This window comes from Topomyia yanbarensis, chromosome 3, assembly GCF_030247195.1.
Source record: "Topomyia yanbarensis strain Yona2022 chromosome 3, ASM3024719v1, whole genome shotgun sequence".
NCBI classification, from domain to species: Eukaryota; Metazoa; Arthropoda; class Insecta; order Diptera; family Culicidae; genus Topomyia; species Topomyia yanbarensis.
Window position 1 is genome coordinate 322,993,865 of NC_080672.1, and position 19,143 is coordinate 323,013,007.

A 19,143-nucleotide genomic window follows, 5' to 3' on the forward strand; every position below is an offset into this window, starting at 1 on the left:
AGAAAGCGTAAATCCGACGCTGGCTTAGTCCGTTAACTAAGTTAGTGTCGGATTCTGATGAGACGAAGTCGAAACGCAAAATCCATAACTAATTTATTGTTCAAAAATATAACTTGTTTACGCTTAATTTGGGTATTGACTAAAAATTATCGCCGTCTTACTTTGCTGAAAACGTTAAGCTGGTAGACGAAATCTAGGATTAAGCATTGAACTGGAAAGAAATAATTTAAATTCATTCTTAAACTTTGTTCAGTGGCTTGCCATACTTCGAAAAGTAATGCTAGTAAAACAATACTTTATGGAATATGCAAATCACCGCGGGATGGCGTAAACTGTACGCAAACTATGCAAATCACATACAGCAGACAGACATACACATACCTACATATTAGTTCTGTAACCAGAATAGAAAAAAATGCGCCACAACAACTAGTCAAAACTTATCTACTACAGGCGCCTTTAAGAAGCAGCTACCGATACTAACAGATGAACCACAAACTGCTGCCCAGTCAACTAATAGTGAAGGGACAACGACTACTACAAATGATTCCCAATCATCAACAAGCATCACCAATAAAGAAGCAAGTGTCGATGAAGATGGCTTTACAACCGTGAACAGCAAGAAATGAGTACCGATGATAACATGGACGAGAACGATTACGCGAGAGAAGACAGACCAACCAGCTGCGGCGGATAATGAAGCTAATGCTTCACCGCTCAGGATGTGAATCTCAACACGTAACAGCAAACTGTGTTAACAATGTCCGGTAGACAGATTTCCATTGTGCTTTTTTATAGATACTTTTTGTCAAAATATAAACGATTGTGCCCTGTCAAAAAAACCTTTAAAAAGCTGACACCAAATTGAAGCCAGTTACACACTAAATCCAAACAGCTCACGCAACATATGTATATAACTATAGTAACATGTTGGTGCCTAGAGATGTCTCCGGTAGCAAAGCAGAGAAGCTGTGGTTTGCTGACGAGAAAGCGAAAACGAACCATTGTTCCATAGAAAAATTGACATGTGAAATTTTCCAGTAGACCGCCGAAATCTACATCGACTAAGTTGGATTCCGTCGGTGGACAATTTTAGACGTCATATTTCGCGTAAATGTGAAAATCTTGTTCAAGTTTGAAACTGGCAACTAGTTTAATTAGTTGAAATAGACCGTATGCAATAGATTTCATCGGTCATATTTAATCGGCCATCGTGTCGTCAGATGCCCACGTTAAACTCCCGTAAGAGTCGGTACAACAATCGACCGATTGGTCGGTTGCATAGTCCGCCGATGATGCCGATGCAAGCCGATTTAGCCTGTGGGAAAAGCGGAAGGATTATTATGTGGTTGTTTTTGGGTTTGAGAGTCAAACGCCTGGAACTATATGAAAAAAATTAGCCACTAATGGGAAGAAATTAAACGATCCCATTTGTGTATGATAACACAACACCCAACTTAGAAAAATTCGATTTCGATGTTTAGAAATCATCTCGTCAGTAACTGACACCAAGTTGGTATCAATTACAGACGAGATTGTAACCCGCCAGGGTAACAATTTAGCACTGGGTGGAAATATATCTACTTTGACTATACACTCCGAAGAGTGTATTTGTTTACGTAACATTAGATTCACCGCTGTTCAATATGCTCGTTCATGTTTTTTATGTAAATTTCGTTTGTTTTTTTCATCCATGAACGTTTTTGTTGACATTAGATTATTTTTGTTGCATGTTTGTGAATTAATAGTAGGGTTTAGATAGGCTTCAATTTTCCACTTGCTGGCAACAACGATTGCTGAATACGCTACTCAGCAGGTGACAGCGACGGTGGTGGTGGAAGGTGGAGTGGCATGTTGACATCGAGCGGAAGGCAGCCATCGAAAAAAGGCAGTTAGTTTCGGACCTTATTCGATTTATTATTGGAAAAATCCAGCCCGCCAAACAACGCGTGTGTGCGGAAATTCCCGCAAAAAGTGCCGGCTCGTGGTTCGAGAACTGTTGTCTGGTGCCGCGTCGCCGATTAGGGACGCTAATCGTTAAGGAGCCACTGGCTTCCCCGGCTAACTCTAAAGGACCCAGAAGACGCTATGTCGCTCTAGCAGTGGAGGATCAGCCGAACGAGCCTAGCTCTCCTCCATTGAGTGGAATCGTCAAGGAGAGCAAAGCAGGTTGGACAGCGGATCCACCTGAGGTAGGTCACAGTGGTGTCTACCTGGGCTATTCACGGGGAGTGAGTGGACCCGGCGATTATTCGCCCCGTCGCTAGGGAGGTTCCAAGAAAAGAGCAAAGCTCACCTCCCTAGCCAATTGTCAAGGACCGCTGCCTTCCACCCAGCAGTAGCAGATCAGTAACAGCAGAAGTGGTGAGAGTTGGAGGGAATATACGATAAAATTTATTTATTTTATTTTTTGTATACCTTTTTGTTTACATACGAAAATCCGAAATTCCGGTAACAGCACCTATACCGCCCTGAAAAGAAGGATCCGCCAGGCAAACAAGAATCCAAGCTGAATTCAAATTTCCCAAATTCAACGAATTATGAACTACAATATAGCTGATGAAACGAAAGGCCATTGCTGTTCTTCCCTTTCCAATAAATAAGTGATTAACGTGCGCGGAGCACGACCTTCCGGAAGTGAATGTTGCAACCATGTATACAAATTGATGTTTGTTGAACTTGGCACAATATATGACCGATGTTTGTTGGCAGTCGAATGAAGCACATAAATGAAAGATATGCATTGTAGTTCCATGGACTTATGGCGTGACAAATGAGTTAATTTGCATTGTTTGTCCCACACGATGCCAATATGGTGTTAGCGGGTCAAATCTCAATGTGTGTGCTTTTAAATAGTTGTGCTAGTTATCATGTGCACGACTGCTAATAATCTCAAGGTATAGTAAGATATGATATACATGAAAAAATGTCTCCCAATTTTATTGACACTCGGTGAGAAATCTATCAACACACAAACATTTACTGGTGCACCTACATGTGGCATTGTTAATCGTTTTAAGACGCCGTTACCGGTATAAAAAGAAGATTTCGATAACATAGTGAAACTTACCATCTGTTTAGGGGAATTGTGGGAAAAACCGACACTGTGGGTAAAACCGACACCCCACAACTTTTCCTAGAAATCAAATTTTTATTCATTTCATAATGATACAAAATTATTAGTACGTTTATTTAGAGCATTTGAAGAAAAATTGGATTGACGTTAGTGCGCCGAATGTCATAAAAATTAACAAAATATTCGACAGCAGCGTTCATACTCGTCTGGATGTAAAATTTCGTTGGTAGATTTTAAGGATTTAATCGATCGAAAGCTTTTCAAATCACCCCATTTTTCAGTACCTATTATTATCGGTCTGTCCTATGATCAACTAGGTGCATTGAAGACGAGTTTGAAAAATTCAATATTTTTAATTGCCTTTATAAAAAAATGTGCGCTGTTGGAGTAAAACCGACACCCTATGGTTAGGGTAAAACCGACACCCTGTTAAGATGGTTGTGTATATTTGCGATTCATTTCAAAATACTGGGGATCTTTGTGACACTTCAATTAGCCTATTAGAACACTATAGTATTAGCAGAAATACACAGAAAAACTTTTATTGTGTTTATTTCTTGTAAGTCTCTTTAAAAATCAAAAATTGGAATTTTTGCTTATCTGATTCTAACGAAGCTTTTGCTATTTCTGCAAAAAGGTAATCAAACCGAATGAGACAATGATATTATGTATACCCCAATAGATCGTTGATGATCAGAGTCCGAAAAATCAAATCTGAAAAAGATAGTTCTACTAAGAAGTGTGTGTGTGTCACTTATAAGTGAATGAATCCAATTAGCAGAACGTAGAACGCTTGAAAATCTTCTCTTATGAAATAAAATGACACTGGAGGTTGCAATGATGTGCGCAAGGATTATTTGGAAATACTCCTATCAATAAATAATCCTATAGCATAAAATACTCTTATTTATAGTACTACGCTTTCGAACTTTCTTCCCCTCACTACATGATGAAGCGATAAAAAGCACATATTTGCATCATCCATACTCACACTTTATTAATCACGCATATATCTCATTTTTAATAAAGATAAAGATTTTAATAAAGTGGAGAGAAAATAAATTAAAGGGGGTGTCGATCTTACCCCTATGGGGTGTCGGTTTTACCCGCAGTGCTTACAAAAAGTCACTTTGTTTTCCAAGTTTTACAACCAATATTTTTTAAAGAAATTAATTTTTTGAAGCGCTGAAAAAATTAAGTCTTGTTGAGAATTTTCTGAAGAAGAATTCTGCATAAAAATTATAATTTTATTGGTTTTGTGGCAACTTAGAAAAAGTGTTAAGCTTAAGGTGTCGGTTTTAATCATAATTCCCCTACTTATCTGCGTGACAACGCAACAGGCCTAACTTTGGGCTATCAGCAAACAAAAACAGCTATCAGCAGTAGGCCCCTGGCAGCCAGGTGCGATTAACGATTTCGGAAGACAATTTAGGTATTGGATCCTACTAAACATAAACCTTCGAAGGAAGAACTATATCTGTAAAATGATCAGGATTAGAACTTTTCAAAACCTGCTACTATAATGAACATATTCCTAGTTGATGACTTTCACCACATATAGTTTGGAAGGCAATTATCTTCACCCATATCCATTTCCAGGCCCGAAAAGGAGACCTAGTATGTTTGAACAGAAAAACTTTGTCGTCGCTGAAAATGAATATATGGCAAAAGAAACAATCGCGCTTACATTTTCCGCCGGCAAAATACAGACAAAGTTTGTAGTGCTTCTTGGTACCCCAGGCTGCTCTTTCAACCTTCATGGCCGTTCATCAGCTTTCCACTTGAGCGGAGTTCGGAAAACTATGGAGTGCCTAGTTGAGAATTGAAAATTTTCATGCTTGTTGAAGGCCACATACCGTAACCGATGTAGAAAGTATTACAGTGGGATTACAAAAAGCCTGACTGGTTAAGTTTGCTGCTGTGGAAATTCTAAGTAATTGGAACTCGATAAGTTCGGTTTTGTACAATTTGTCCTTGGCGAAATTAATTGTTTGAAATTCAATTTGATAAAGTGATAGCATCAAGAATTTTCCATCTCTAAGGTTGACTGAAACTGAGTTGAACTAATGAAAACGATAAACAGCCAATTTTGGATACGCCAATTCGACCTGTGATAGCTGCACAGATAATATGTAGCCTAAAGCACATTTTAGGCCAAAAAATAGATGTTTTAAAAATTCTACAGTGGTGTAACCCCTTACGATATAACTATGTAAAAATAGTTTAGGAGTCTAAAAACATACTACAATGTGGAAAAAATACTTTATTGATTAACCCTAGAACGTTGCACGGGGTACAAATGTACCCAACGCCTTCTTTGGAGCCGTGTGAAGACGAGGATTAGGCATTTACCGACCTGGGACCCTAATCATATTTCAATTTAGAGTTCCTAGTAAAAGTAAGAAAAGGTGGTATGGCCATTTTTCTTATAGTCTTCGTGGATGCAGGTGTCAAAGTTGGCGTGGGGTACATTTGTACCCCAGTGTACGGTTGCCGTTAGCGTTTCGTCAGGTTTCGTGTTGTCAGTGGAAATGTGACTCGTGACAATGCCAGTTTAAATACTTTTACTATGTAAGTAACAATTAGTATTATATAATCGTTTTTAAATATTTATTCAATTAATTTAATTTAATTTTGAAGTAGAAAAAAATTGTTCTCATTTTTGCAAATTTTTATTGTTTTATTGTTTATTTTTAATAGCTTTTCAATACAAAGGCTCGCAAGTATAATTTGTGCACAGTAACTATTGTAACAATAACGTTGCGTGTTAGCAATGTATTACTGATCAGAAATATGTTATTCATTTCAATTTCCACCCCATTTCGTGGTATTTTCCAAAACCTGATTTTCAAATGTTCACTCTTCCAAATAATTGCAATTTTTCGAAAATATCTAAATTACATTTTATACCATTTTAAGACCATTCTTTCAACTTTTAGAATCACTTGATTTTTTTCAAATCGGTTGAAAATTCGCAGTTATATTAATTTTCGTCAAAAAAGTCAAAACCACGATTTTTTCACTTTTCTTTTTGTTCAAACCAATTTATGTACCATTGATTCCAAAAATTCCGTACTTTCACTTACACAGCTGTTTTTGCAATTAGAAAACCGAAGAAAGTGATATATTATACATTTCTTTTGTTCGCATTTTTACCTGTGAAAATTGCGATCAAACGCGTGGGGTACATTTGTACCCCAGTGCAACGTTCCAGGGTGGAAAACGCAAGTGCAACGTTCTAGGGTTAAATATCTCTCTAGACCACGTAGACTAATGCGTTTTTCAAAGGCAAGTCTTTCGAACAAAAGCGACCGTAAAACCCTTTTTCGTGAGAATCGCTATACGAGACATTGATTTGTTTATAAGTTCAACTTTCAAATGTTGACAAATAGAGCCAAATTCAACACTTCAATATATAGATGCTTCACACAAATGCGTCAATTGCTAATCACACTCTTGTCTGCACTTCGCCACAATCATATAATCCCCTGCGCTGGATTTCATCAGATTGTGCATTGGAATGCTTCCACATTCCATGGTTGAATTCACCACAGATTTCGAATATCAAAGCAATTCTTGCAACGTGACATGCCGATTCGGTGTAAGTACATAGAACAGGACCGGCGGAAGCCTTGTTAGTGGTACAACAAACTCTATACCAGGAAAATTTCCGAGTGTGGAATTCCTGAAAATTTCTTTTTCTTTAATCAGCCGTCAATTTGGAGATTTATTGTAAAAACATTTAAACGACTGCGACTTTTCTGTCGTTTAAAAAAATAATAAATATTGAATGCATATATTTTAGAAGTGACTTTTTTCTGATTTGCCATTTCTGAACACCCCCCATTCGCCTCTCCTATCACGCTTTCCAGCCATTTGACCACCACTGTTTTATTTCATACGTGGGTTTAACCTCTTTCGACGACCCTGGCAAAGAGAGAGAGGAAACATAATTGTACAGTTTCCTCTTCTCCGTTTCAATTATCTTCCAATAAACCATGCTCCTAATTTGATCCCATGTGGGTTTCTTCGTTCCAATCCATAGACTGCGCGCGATTGAAACTGCGTTGAAATATTGCCATTGATTGAATTTAGAAACAATTCTGCAGATTTCCTATATTTCTGTGCGGAAGTGCTTTTCCTAAAAATCTAATTTTCATTCATTTCATGACAGTTTATTATTCTTATTACGATTATGCAGAGCAAATCGGATTTACATTAGTACGTCAAATAAACAAAACATTCGACAGTAGCATTCATGCTCGTTTGGATGTTAGATTTTGATGGTGGATTTTAAGGTTTTAATCGAACGAAAGTATTTCAAATCACCACTTTTAGTACCCATAATTATCGGCATTTCATATCATCAACTAGGAGCATTGAAGACGAGTTTGATGTATTCAATATTTTTTATTGCTTTTGGAAGAAATGATTGTGTATAGGATAAGGGACAAAGCCGATCGTGTGGGTAAACCCAACCTCCCCCGGTTACCGATAATCGAAAGCACTACCCAAACGTATATCAGTGTTGTCGTGTAGAGTATCGAAAATAATTATAATGAGGGCATGACAGCATTTTATTAGCCTACACTGAGGTGCTTGAACGACAACAAGTGTGTTTTTACAATTTTTAATTTGATGTTTGTGTATAATTGACTACAGCATATTTCTTTTTATTAAAGTGGTTACATAAAAAAGGTAAGTGGATTTAGATTCTTTGATTCAAGTCCTACAAAGTCCATAAAAAAGCTTGGTTAATTTTTTTTTTCATAGTTTTTTTTAATGCATCGTAATAAAAAATGACGCAGTAGGTCGAATCCGACCTCTACGTAGTGGGGTACACACATACATACATATCCACATACATATAACTCCGCTAGCGAATGACGGATCTCAATAGTAGCATGTCTGTAATAATATACGTACATGGAACTATTGAGAACTAGAGCTACAGGTCCCAAGCCCTGGTAAAAGAGGATGGTTGTGATGGTCTGGGCCGCGGTCACCACGTAAAGCAAGATAGGTCATAACCCCAATTCCAAGACGTGAAGCGACCCGTGCCGAGGGATGAGTGATCGAGGGGGTGAAAAAGATGCTCGATCATTAACGGAGCCTGTGGGGTACCTGGGCAACCCCCACAGTAAGCGTCCCTTACCACGTTAATGCGGAGCTCTGGCGTGGCGGACATTTATTCTCGCGCTACTCGTGGGTTCAAACATGGAGACAAATAAAAACAAAAACAACAAACAGAGGTGCCAAACCCCTTTGCTAGAGGTGGTTTGGCGAGGTCTCCCCCCGTGGGGAGAGTAGTGGAGCGACGAGTGCTGCATCTGATAGCACCAGTGACCCCCCAGTAGTGGTAGGAAATAGCCCTACCAACGCACTGGACGGGCCACTATCCGCGATGCGCAAAGTGGTGGAGCAGCTCGATTCAATAATCGAGTTCACTAGCGCAAAGCAAAACATAAGCAAGGAGTTAAAGCAGAGTCTCCTGGAGCTCCGGAAAACTGTTCGTGTCGCAAGACAGAAACAGCAGGCTTATGCCAAGAGGGTGGAATGTCGGGAGAAGTCCGACAGAGAAACACAGACAGTGGTCTCCAAGAGGGAGGGAAGAGAGAAAGTCGATACAGGCACTCAGACAGTGGCCTTCACCTTCTATGTAGCAGCCATGTCGCTCGAAGCGGCGGCCGAGTTCCCTTCGAAGAAAAAAGGCAAGGGCAAGGGCAATCGTAAGACGGCGTCGAACGCGAAGCGCCCTAGGAAGTCGCCAGGCGAGGGTGCAAAAACCAATACCACACGGCGTGTGTTAAGGCCAAACGCCGTTTGGCCGAGGTAAGCGAGGGCGAGAGTGACCTCGCTGGGCAGAGCGATGGTACCAGCTACCCGGCGCGACCGGGGCAGGAGGGCCCAAACCCCTGGACGCTGGTCACCAAGAAGAAGCCGGCACTGACACCGGAGGTACCGCGGCCCGCGAAGAAGGCCAAGGACAGAGGCGAGGCCTTGTGGTTAAAAACCGACAAGGACAAATACGCCGACGTCCTAAAGTCGATGAAGGCGGCCGAAAGCCTTTCGGCCCTTGGGAAAGATGTGCGTAGCGTGAGACGCACAACACGGGAGAAATGCTTCTGGTGCTGAAGCGAGGCGCACAATCTAGTGCGGTGTACAAGGCCTTGGCCCAAGAGGTCCTTGGTGAAGGCGCCCAAGTCAGGTTGCTAGGGGCGGAAATGACTCTCCAGTGCAAGCATCTGGACGAGTTCACGACCGCAGAAGATGTCGTCGCAGCCGTTAAGGAGCAATGCGACGTCACAATCGAGCGGGCCTCTGTGCGATTAAAAGATGGACCCTCTGGCACCCAAGTAGCCTACCTCAGGCTACTGAAGGCGGATGCCAAAAAGGTAACCGAGAAAGGTAAGCTGAAGATCGGCTGGTCGGTATGCCCAATAGGGTGGGGCATTGTTATATGGAAAAACGTAATCATAGCCACATCAACCGAGCACAGCACTTTTTTGGTACCTTTTGGGGTCCCAAACAACAGTGCAAAATTTGGGGTCGATTGGTGTTGACCCGGCGTGGCGCATTGCGTTTGAAATTTGTATGGAGATTAGTATGGGAAAGCCTTCATTTTTGCATTTTTAATTCTACAGACTACAATTCTTTTTGTAGTATGTCAACAAATAGATAGAAGTATAGTCCAGGATATGCTGAACAACTTTGCCGAAGGATGTATGTTAGAATGTCTCTAAGCCAAGTTATAGCTGTTCAAAGTTCAATATATCGAATTAAATGCCAAAAATCATTTTTATTGCCAACACTGCGGGTGTACCAATGGTATTTCATATAGCATTCCAAAATAACATTATATATTTTAGATTTACCACATTGGTATGTTTGGATGAAATATTCAAAAGCCTTAGCTCAATTTCATGACCGTAGGTAGTTGAGTAATAGGGCGTAGTGAGGGGTGAGGGGGGGGGGACTTTATTATGTTGAAATTCGAACTGAAATGTTGTCGAGTTGGAATGTTCAGACGGATTATTTCAAAACAATTACACAATATCCTACGCATAATAGTAACGTTGAAATAAAACATACTGTATCCTTTTGCCTTGACTTTTATCAATAGAAGTTACGTTACAGACTGAATCAACTGATGTCGAGTTGATATATCAGAGGATTGCATTGATTATATTTCAGTTTAATACGCACTATGATTTGATGGGATGCTCATTTCGATGCTGTTCGATCACCTGAAGCAAAAAATGATGTAGGGAACTGGTGGATTCTATGTTGAAATCCAGAAATTAGCTTCACGCCTCGTGATCGAACAGCATAGAATTGAGCATGCTATCAAATCATGCGTATTATACCGAAATATAATCCTCTGACATATCAACTCGACTTCATTTGATTCAGTCTGTAACATAACTTCTATTGATAAAAGTCAAGGCAAATGGATACAGAATGTTTTATTTCATCGTTACTATTATGCGTAGGACAATGTGTAAATATTTTGAAATCATCTGAACATTCCAACACGACAACATTTCAGTTCGAATTTCTACATATTAAAGTCCCCCCCCCCCCTCACCCCTCACTACGCCCTATTGCACAACTACTTCATGAAATTGAGCTAAGGCTTTTGAATAATTCATCCAAACATATCAATGTGGTAAATCTAATATAAATAATGTTATTTTGGAATTCTATATGAAATTCCATTGGTACACCCGCAGTGTTGGCAATAAAAATGATTTTTGGCATTTAATTCTATGTATTGAACTTTGAACAGCTATAACTTGGCTTAGAGACATTCTAACACCATACATCATTCGGCAAAGTTGTTTAGTATATCCTGGACTACACTTCTATCTATTTGTTGGTATACTACAGGAAGAATTGTAGTCTGTAGAATTAAAAATGCAAAAATGTAGGTTTTCCCATACTAATCTCCATACAAATTTCAAACGCAATGCGCTACGCCGGGTCAACACCAATCGACCCCAAATTTTGCACAGTTGTTTGGGACTCCAAAAGGAACCAAAAAAGCGCTGTGCTGAAAAAACGACATTTTGCCCCACCCTAATGCCCAATTAGCATACCCCAGCCGCCTTCAGTGGATAGATGCTATCGGTGCCTTGAGTCCGGCCACAAAGCCTACGAGTGCAAGAACATGAACAGGAGCAAACTATGTCGTCGCTGCGGTGAAGAGGGGCATAAGTAGCGGGGTTGCACTAAGGCGCACAAGTGCCTTATCCGCACCGCTAAAAAGCAAGCCCATAATCATGCTATGGGCGGACCTTCGTGTTCCTTCGGTGAGGCAAATAAGAAGCCGTGAACGTCACACAGCTAAATCTTAACCATTGTGCAGCAGCCCAACAGCTGCTGTGGCAGTCGGTCTCGGAGTCGAGGACAGATGTCGCCCTCTTATCAGACCCGTACAGCATCCCTGCCGGCAAATGCAATTGGGTGACGGACGGGTCTGGAATGGTGACAATCTGTACAACGGGAAGGTTCCCGGTTCAAGAGGTAATACACTCCTCCGCCGAGGGTGTTGCGATTGCCAAGATCAATGGTGTGTTCTATTGCAGCTGCTACGCTCCACCAAGGTGGCCAATAGAACAGTACAACCAGATGATCCACAGGCTCTCGTCAGACCTAGTGGGCCGGAAACCGGTAGTCATAGCGGGAGACTTTAACGCTTGGGCAGTGGAGTGGGGCAGCCGCTGTACAAATAGCAGGGGTCAAGCGCTAATGGAGGCGCTTGCGAAACTCGATACTGTGCTAGCTAATAATGGCTCCGCTCGTACATTCCGTAGAAACGGGGTGGAGGCGTGGATTGACGTAACATTTGCCAGCCCGAGTCTGGCTCCAGGCATGGAATGGAGGGTAGACGAAGGCTACACCCATAGCGATCATTTAGCAATCCGCTTTAGGATCAACTATGGTGTGCAGCATCCGAGGGCGGGAGATCCCTGTCAGGTACGCGGGTGGAAGTCCAATCACTTCGACAGCGAAGCTTTCACCGCGGCCCTGGGACTGGAGGCCAACACTGACAGTCTAAGCGGGGATGCGCTGGTAGCTGTTCTATCACGCGCGTGCGACGCCACTATGCCGAGAAAAACACTGCCAAGAAACGGCAAATGCCCGGTATACTGGTGGAGTGCAGCTCTACGGTCAGCCTGCCTCAGAGCTAGACGTAGGATGCAAAGAGCTCGCACCGAGGATGCAAGAGAGAACCGCCGTGAAGTGTTTCGAGCTGCGAAATTGGACCATAACAAGCCTATTAAAAGCAGCAAGAGAGCGTGTTTCGACAACCTGTGTGAGAGTGCCAAGGCGAATCCGTAGGGTGACGCCTACAGGATTGTGATGGCCAAGACCAAAGGGGAAGTACAAGACCAAAGGGGAAGTACTCTTTCGGAAGGGTAAGTCCACAGTGGACGCTCTCAACTCAGTGATAAATACTGCCGAGATAGCGATCCAACGGAAAAGGCGAGGTATTCGATACTATGCGTTAGTGACACTTGACGTGAAGAACGCATTCAACAGCGCAAGCTGGGATGCCATCGCGCTCTCGTTACACCGGCTTAGCCTACCGGTGGGTCTGTACCGGATCCTGGAAAGTTACTTCCAGAACCGCGTACTGCTATACGAGACCGATGCCGGTCAGAAAAGGGTTCCGATTACCGCCGGAGTCCCGCAGGGCTCGATCCTAAGCCCGGTGCTATGGAACTTCATGTATGACGGGGTTCTGAGACTGAAGTTCCCTCCTGGAGTCAAGATCGTCGGCTTTGCTGCCAGAATGATGTCCAACAGCTCAAAGGTGTGCGCCAGTAGACGTAGGTTTGGTTAGCGTAAGTTGAGGGCTGCTCAGGCTTCCTAAATTCCGGTCGTGCTTCTTCATGGGTGAGGTTTTTATCAACTTTGAATTTGATCACCACTTCCTCTTTTTTGTAAATCGGACAGTTCCGATCCGTGGGTCCGTGATTGCCTTCGCAGTTGCGGCAGTACTTGTCCTTCTTACCGTTTTTTCTGGAGTGTTCGTGTTTGGCACAGCCGAAGCATAAAAGTGGTAATGGATAGCACAGGGAGTCGAATAAATCCAAAGTAGACATGTGTCGGGAGAAGTTGTTCTTTTAAAGTAAGGACTACCAAAGGAGTGTTCAGGATTTGGCTATCCCTTGGTTTAGTTATTCTTCTGACATTGTGGACGCCTTGCGAAGCAAGGTTTTCCCTGAGGGCTTCGGGTTCCATGTCGATTGTGTCTACATCGTAAACAACTCATTGGCAAAAGTTAAGAGAAGGGTGAGAAATGATCTCGACTGTGGTGCCGTCGACTAATTGTTTGAGAGTTAGTAACTTCTGGTAGGTCAAATGAAAGCTGGTGCGGAGGGTATATTTCGTGCCTCTTGCTTCCTTCGATGCACTACCCAAACCTTTTGGATCCCGACCCAGTATCTACTGCAGAGATTTGTGAATAATGAATGGATTGGACGGAAGTTTGACTGAAGGAGGGGTGGTGGTGGGTTCTGTATTATGCTAATTTGCATACAAATTCCAAATGCAATGAGCTATGCAAATTTTAATTTTTCCACACAACACTGCTCACCCCTAGTATGAGCCACTTTATTAATGAAACAGCGCTGAAAAAGTGACCAATGACGATTAAAAAGTTTGTATTTGCTTAGAATATACTTTATCTGAAATATTCCTAATGTGCTTGGACATTTTTTAGAGTAAAATTAGAGAGGCTCCCCAAAACCGTAGAAATTAACAACACGTCGTTTAAAGTAAAGACGGTGGCCGTACTATATATGAAAAATATTTTCCCTACTTTTCTCTAAATATTATTTATTAGGAGACTTCATCAAATTTTGATGTTATCAGCATAACTCGTTACTGGCTAATCTCAATACCGCCTACGGTTTCCATAACAAATGACGTCTGCGAGAAGCGCTGAATACAAAATAATCACACAAAAACGGGAGAAGCCAAATAAATGAACTAAGCAGCCTACGTTAGCCCCATGTAACCTAAATTGTCTATGTACGTAAAAAATACATGTACTACCACGAATAAAAGGAAGCTGGAAAAGACTGACAGGGTAGAAGACAATATTCTATAGAAACAATTTAATATCACCCCCGTGCAGGTGTGTTTTAACTGGTCGGAAAACGTTATAGGGTGATGAGCCTATTTTGGCACCATTAGGGAGACTGTCGCACTATTTTTTTTAACAACTTTAAAAGATGCCATATTGTCTATAACCTTTCTCAAAATAAAGTATCAGTGTACTGTTTCTTAAACATCTATATAATGCTTATTTAGCGGGATTACCCCAATTTTCAGCATAAATGAAAATAAACGTTCCATTCTGTGCATCTATTCCCACCTCAACGATCCAATTATCGCCTCATGGGTGTGCCAATTTCCACTTCATCGAAAAACAATCTAGTTGAAACGCAATGTCTCATATTCCATTTGCGTCGATTCTAACTAGGTATCCAGATCATGGACGCCAACGTGCGATTTGTAAAACGAATCATTCTGCTTTTTTCAGCCGATCAAAACAAACGTAAACATCACGCACATCAATGAAACTCATCAGCTGTTAGTAGAAGAGCGCCCAGAATTGCGCACGCAGAAAAAAACCGTTCGAAGGTTAGCAACTGGAATGACAAGTTTCACATCACACATTGCTTTCTCCCGATCCGAATTGTATGTGCAGATGAAAATAAAATATCTGCAACCAACAATTAGTTGAATAATTTGAAGTAATTGATTACTTATACCTGAAATTGCATTACATTATATTTACAAGTTCATGTTTTGGTTTGGCCGCACTGGTGATTCTTTTCTGTATGATGGATACAAAAAGTTGGTTTTGATTGTGGTAGTGTATCAGCAAAACATGCCAATAATAGGAACCCCCGTATTTAGTTTTATCCTATTATAACACTAGGCCTATTCTAGTGTTTGACGAGTGATTTTAAAGTGAAATTATCGTAAAAAGGTTCTCCAGCTAAAATAAAGGTATGTATCAGTGCAATGTTTAGTATATTTGTGCTGGATTATGAGGCGGTAAATGCTGGCTCGTAAGTGTTTATTTTGCTAAGCGCCGTTGCATCCAGTTTCGGTTCACTACGTGAATGAGGCGGATTAGTAGATATTTCAATAAGGTGATTTTGTTTTAATTAAAAGTTGGATTTAGAGGATAGTTCTAAATACATATGTGCACAACAAATAAAGAATATAACTTGAGCTTATTTTTTCTCACCTGTTTTAGCCAAATCGATAGTGTCATTCGGCCCTATTCTGCGCGGCGAGTGAGGTGACTCGCGGCGAGTCACTCGAGTCACTCGATTCTGACGAGCGAATGCAGTGAGATAAGTCACTTCGGATGAACACCGATGAACTCTCACCTTATTCTTGCAGTCACAACTGAGTGACAAGAGTCGATGCGCCGTGACTTTTTGAGTCGATACCGTTTACTCAAGTGACGGAAGTGCTAGACCGAAGAAAATTTTAAATTTGTTTCGATTTCCATTTACTACGAACGTAAAACTCGGTTGAATTTGGTTTTTCGGTTGCAATAGCGCATATAAGGACAGAAAACTATGGAGACCAAAAGGTAAGTTTATTTTTACTCTTTTACGATTTCAAACCACTGTACAAACCATTTGAGAAAAAAAAACTTAATTGGTTTGCTGGTCGTTCGATCAAATTTGCAATCGAAGAAATATTTTTATTGCTTTCTAGGTTGAAAGTTACTAACCGGAAGCAATTTGAATGTTTGGTGGCCCACATGGAAAAGAACCCAGCCATAGCTAAAGGCCAAAAATACGCAGAGGCAGCTAGTTGCTCAAAGGCTAAATACAATGAGGTGTGGAACCGCCTCAGTATGGAATTAAACAGCCTCGGTCCACCGATGCGTTCGTTAATGGAGTGGCAAAAAGTACGTATTATTAAATATTTTGTGTGTGATACTAACGAAAGTTTGTCACTGCAGGTATGGACAGACTTCAAGTTAAAAACAAAGCGCAAACTTTCCCACAACCGTCTGGAATCGCTAGCTACGGGTGGAGGAACGCATAAAATGGCACATTTCTCGTCATGCGAAGAGTCTGTGATTGCTCTTCTCTCGTTGGACACGGCTGTGAATACTACAGGTAATTATTGCAAAAAAATTTATCATTGCAAAATATAGACAGTGCCATTTTTATAACAGGCAACATATTTGGACTGGAACCAACTTCGAACACAGCAGCATCCTTGAGAAGACCAAACTATCAGAACTTTCGATCACCAGAACTCTCCGACGAAGACGATCTATTACAAGTGCATGACCAAGGTTTGTCATTTCCTCAAGCTTCTGATGAAAATGATTTAAATGATGAGGACATCGGCGAAGACATCCATCCGCGCACCACTACAACGCTACGACGCGAGCATAAGTCGGATAAACGAGAGGAATTGTTAACGGCACAAACAGAATATTTGAAAGAAATTAAAAACAATGTAAAGGATATTGCCAGATATTCCAGGAAAAGTTTTTATCCACTAGAGAAACGATTAGAGATTGAAAAGGAAAGGAATTTGATAAAAGAGAAGTAACACGAGGAAACCATTCGATTTAAAATGGCAGTACTGGAGTATAAAAAAAGAAAGCTTGAGCTCATGGAAACGAACAAGTAAGAGAAAAGGTTATGAGAAGCTTGAGAAAATCGAACGTGAACTTATAATGAAATCAGTAAATAAATATTAGAGAATTGAAAGCTGAAAATTTGATTTATATTTTGATCTGAACATTGTCAGTTTGTGTGATGTATGACTGTTCTGTATGTATGTGCGACGTAAACTGAAGCAGGGTCAGTAACCTTTGGGTTGAAAATTCCGAAATCAGTGGTTCCATCGATGTTGGATCCATCAGTATAAAGCATCTTCCCGGTCAAACCATTCGGAATCCTGTATGGAACCAGTATGGATTCCAGCTCACATACAACAACCGATTCTGAAGCCGATTGAGTCGGAATTGGTTGTTGCATTTGAGTTGGAAACCATACTGACTGCATTCAGAAATCCGAACCTGTTCCGGAATGAGTTTAACTGGGTTATAGCAGTCGCCCTCTCGGAATACATTGTAAAAAAATGTTTGGGACCACTGTGGTCCGGTATTCCATGAATCTTAACTTTCATGGATGAATCAAAGAGAACAATAGATTCAGAAGTAACTAATAGGATTTTCGATTGATTGACACCGGTGTAGTGGAGTGCACTGAAACTGCACCGTTTTTGCACTTTCTAGCAAAAGTGCAGAACTCTGGGTATGTTCCAGTGCAAAACCAGTGCACTCCACTACACCAGGGTCAATCAATCGAAAACCCCATAATAAATGAGCATGGATGGAATTGTAAGAAGAAGACTTAAGATTCTGCGCCATGTAGTCAAAGTACAAGGACATAAAATGGGTGAATTGAGCTCGACAAGCCTGACGAAGTTTTCAATCACTAATGGGTTCAATATCGAATGAGCAATCAATATGAAAGTACCCAAAACTGATTTTTTGTGGAGGCACGCCCACCAGGACTTCGATACTCATCGTATGGGTCGAGTGCGTGCTTCCTAAAGCAATACGCAAATTAACGATACTAAATTCTTTCGAGTTTGAGGAAATGCATATTCGAAGCGGAGCGGAAGCGTCCGTATTCCATTACCAAAAGTATCGATGTTTGATACAACCTGATTAGGTCTCCTGGGTGGGTACCCCATCATATTCCGGTTATTGTGCGAAGAAAATTGATCCTTTGTTGGCATTTCTACCTAATGTGGCAGGATACGATCGCTGCGGGGGGGGGGGGGGGGGGGGCATTTAGATGTCGCCTTAAAAATGTTTTTATTGTAGGCGTAAAATCTAGCAATAGCCTTTGAAAAGGATGAGTAATAACCGCAGTGGCGTAGCCAATGAGTTAAGGGGGGGGGGGGGGGGTTGAAGGTTAACCTTCAATCATACCAAACCTCTAGCAAATGCTTTATTTGGATTGATTGAAAGTCTAACATGACGACACCATTGCTCAATACATAAGGTTTGTTGCATCCAAACTGAAAGTGTGTTAATGCAAATATCAGTGATCATTACATGATAATCATCGCCGAACCCATATGTCGGAAACCCAAACTCTTTAAGCTTTTTCAACAAACTATCGGCGAAAAGATTCCACAGAAGTGGTGAAAGCACACCACCATGAGGACATCCACAGACACTCAGTTTCCTTATCTCTACTTGTCTTAACGATAAGCACACAGCGAAAAAAATGTCGGTTGCTAAACATTTCGTGTGTACTCCATACTTCGTGCTGTTTCTAAAATGGATTCGAAAGACACGGTGTCAAATGCACATTCAATATAAAAAACTAGCAAGCTTGGTTGCTTTTGCGATAAAGCTTTTTCAATGTTATAGACAACATGGTGTAACTGGGTGGTAGTAAACTTCATCCGCTGATATACATGTTGCATTGCATGCTCGTCCAAGCTAACATCCCGAATCAAACGTTCCTTTTATTTGAGAGGAAGGAGGTCAAACCGTTCGATCTAAAGCTCTAAGCCTCCTCATATGGAACGCGACCACCTTTGGGAATGAATTTTACGATTATTTTCCGCCACGCTAATAGAATGTATCCTGTTGCAAGACTACAAGTAAGAAATTCTTTCAAAATATACCTGAAGTGTTCACATCCTGTTTGAAGTAGAACTGGACTGATTCCATTTTCGGAGACATATATGGAGCAAAACTCTCAATCGACCATTTGATCAATTCGGTTGTCACAACTATACGAGCAAATGCACAAAAATTAGAGCTATCTGAAAATAACTTAAAGGCAGTAGAGGCCGAGCACAGCGTAGTTGGTAAGTCGGTTGCCTTGTACGCAGCTCACCTGTGTTCACCACCCCACACATAGCGTTAGAGATTTTTACAAAAGAGATTTCTCTAATCCGAAAAGAGGCGAATGACCTTAAGATTAAAACCTCTATAATCAAAATTTAAAAAAATAGAGGCTGTCGTCGGTGATGGT

The 19,143-nt window shown here is 41.1% G+C and overlaps 2 protein-coding genes across 2 annotated transcripts in view; one reads left to right on the forward strand and one right to left on the reverse strand.

Annotated features, from left to right (window-relative positions):
- LOC131690597 (uncharacterized) overlaps window positions 1-19,143 on the reverse strand; it is a 541,241-nt gene that overhangs the window by 376,961 nt on the left and 145,137 nt on the right. The gene's annotated exons all lie outside the window — the stretch shown is intronic.
- LOC131690598 (uncharacterized) lies at window positions 15,523-16,715 on the forward strand. The gene is made up of 3 exons (XM_058976501.1): window positions 15,523-15,704; window positions 15,833-16,028; window positions 16,083-16,715. The coding sequence occupies exons 1-3, from the start codon at window positions 15,691-15,693 to the stop codon at window positions 16,278-16,280; spliced, it is 408 nt and encodes a 135-aa protein (XP_058832484.1). The 5' UTR covers window positions 15,523-15,690; the 3' UTR covers window positions 16,281-16,715.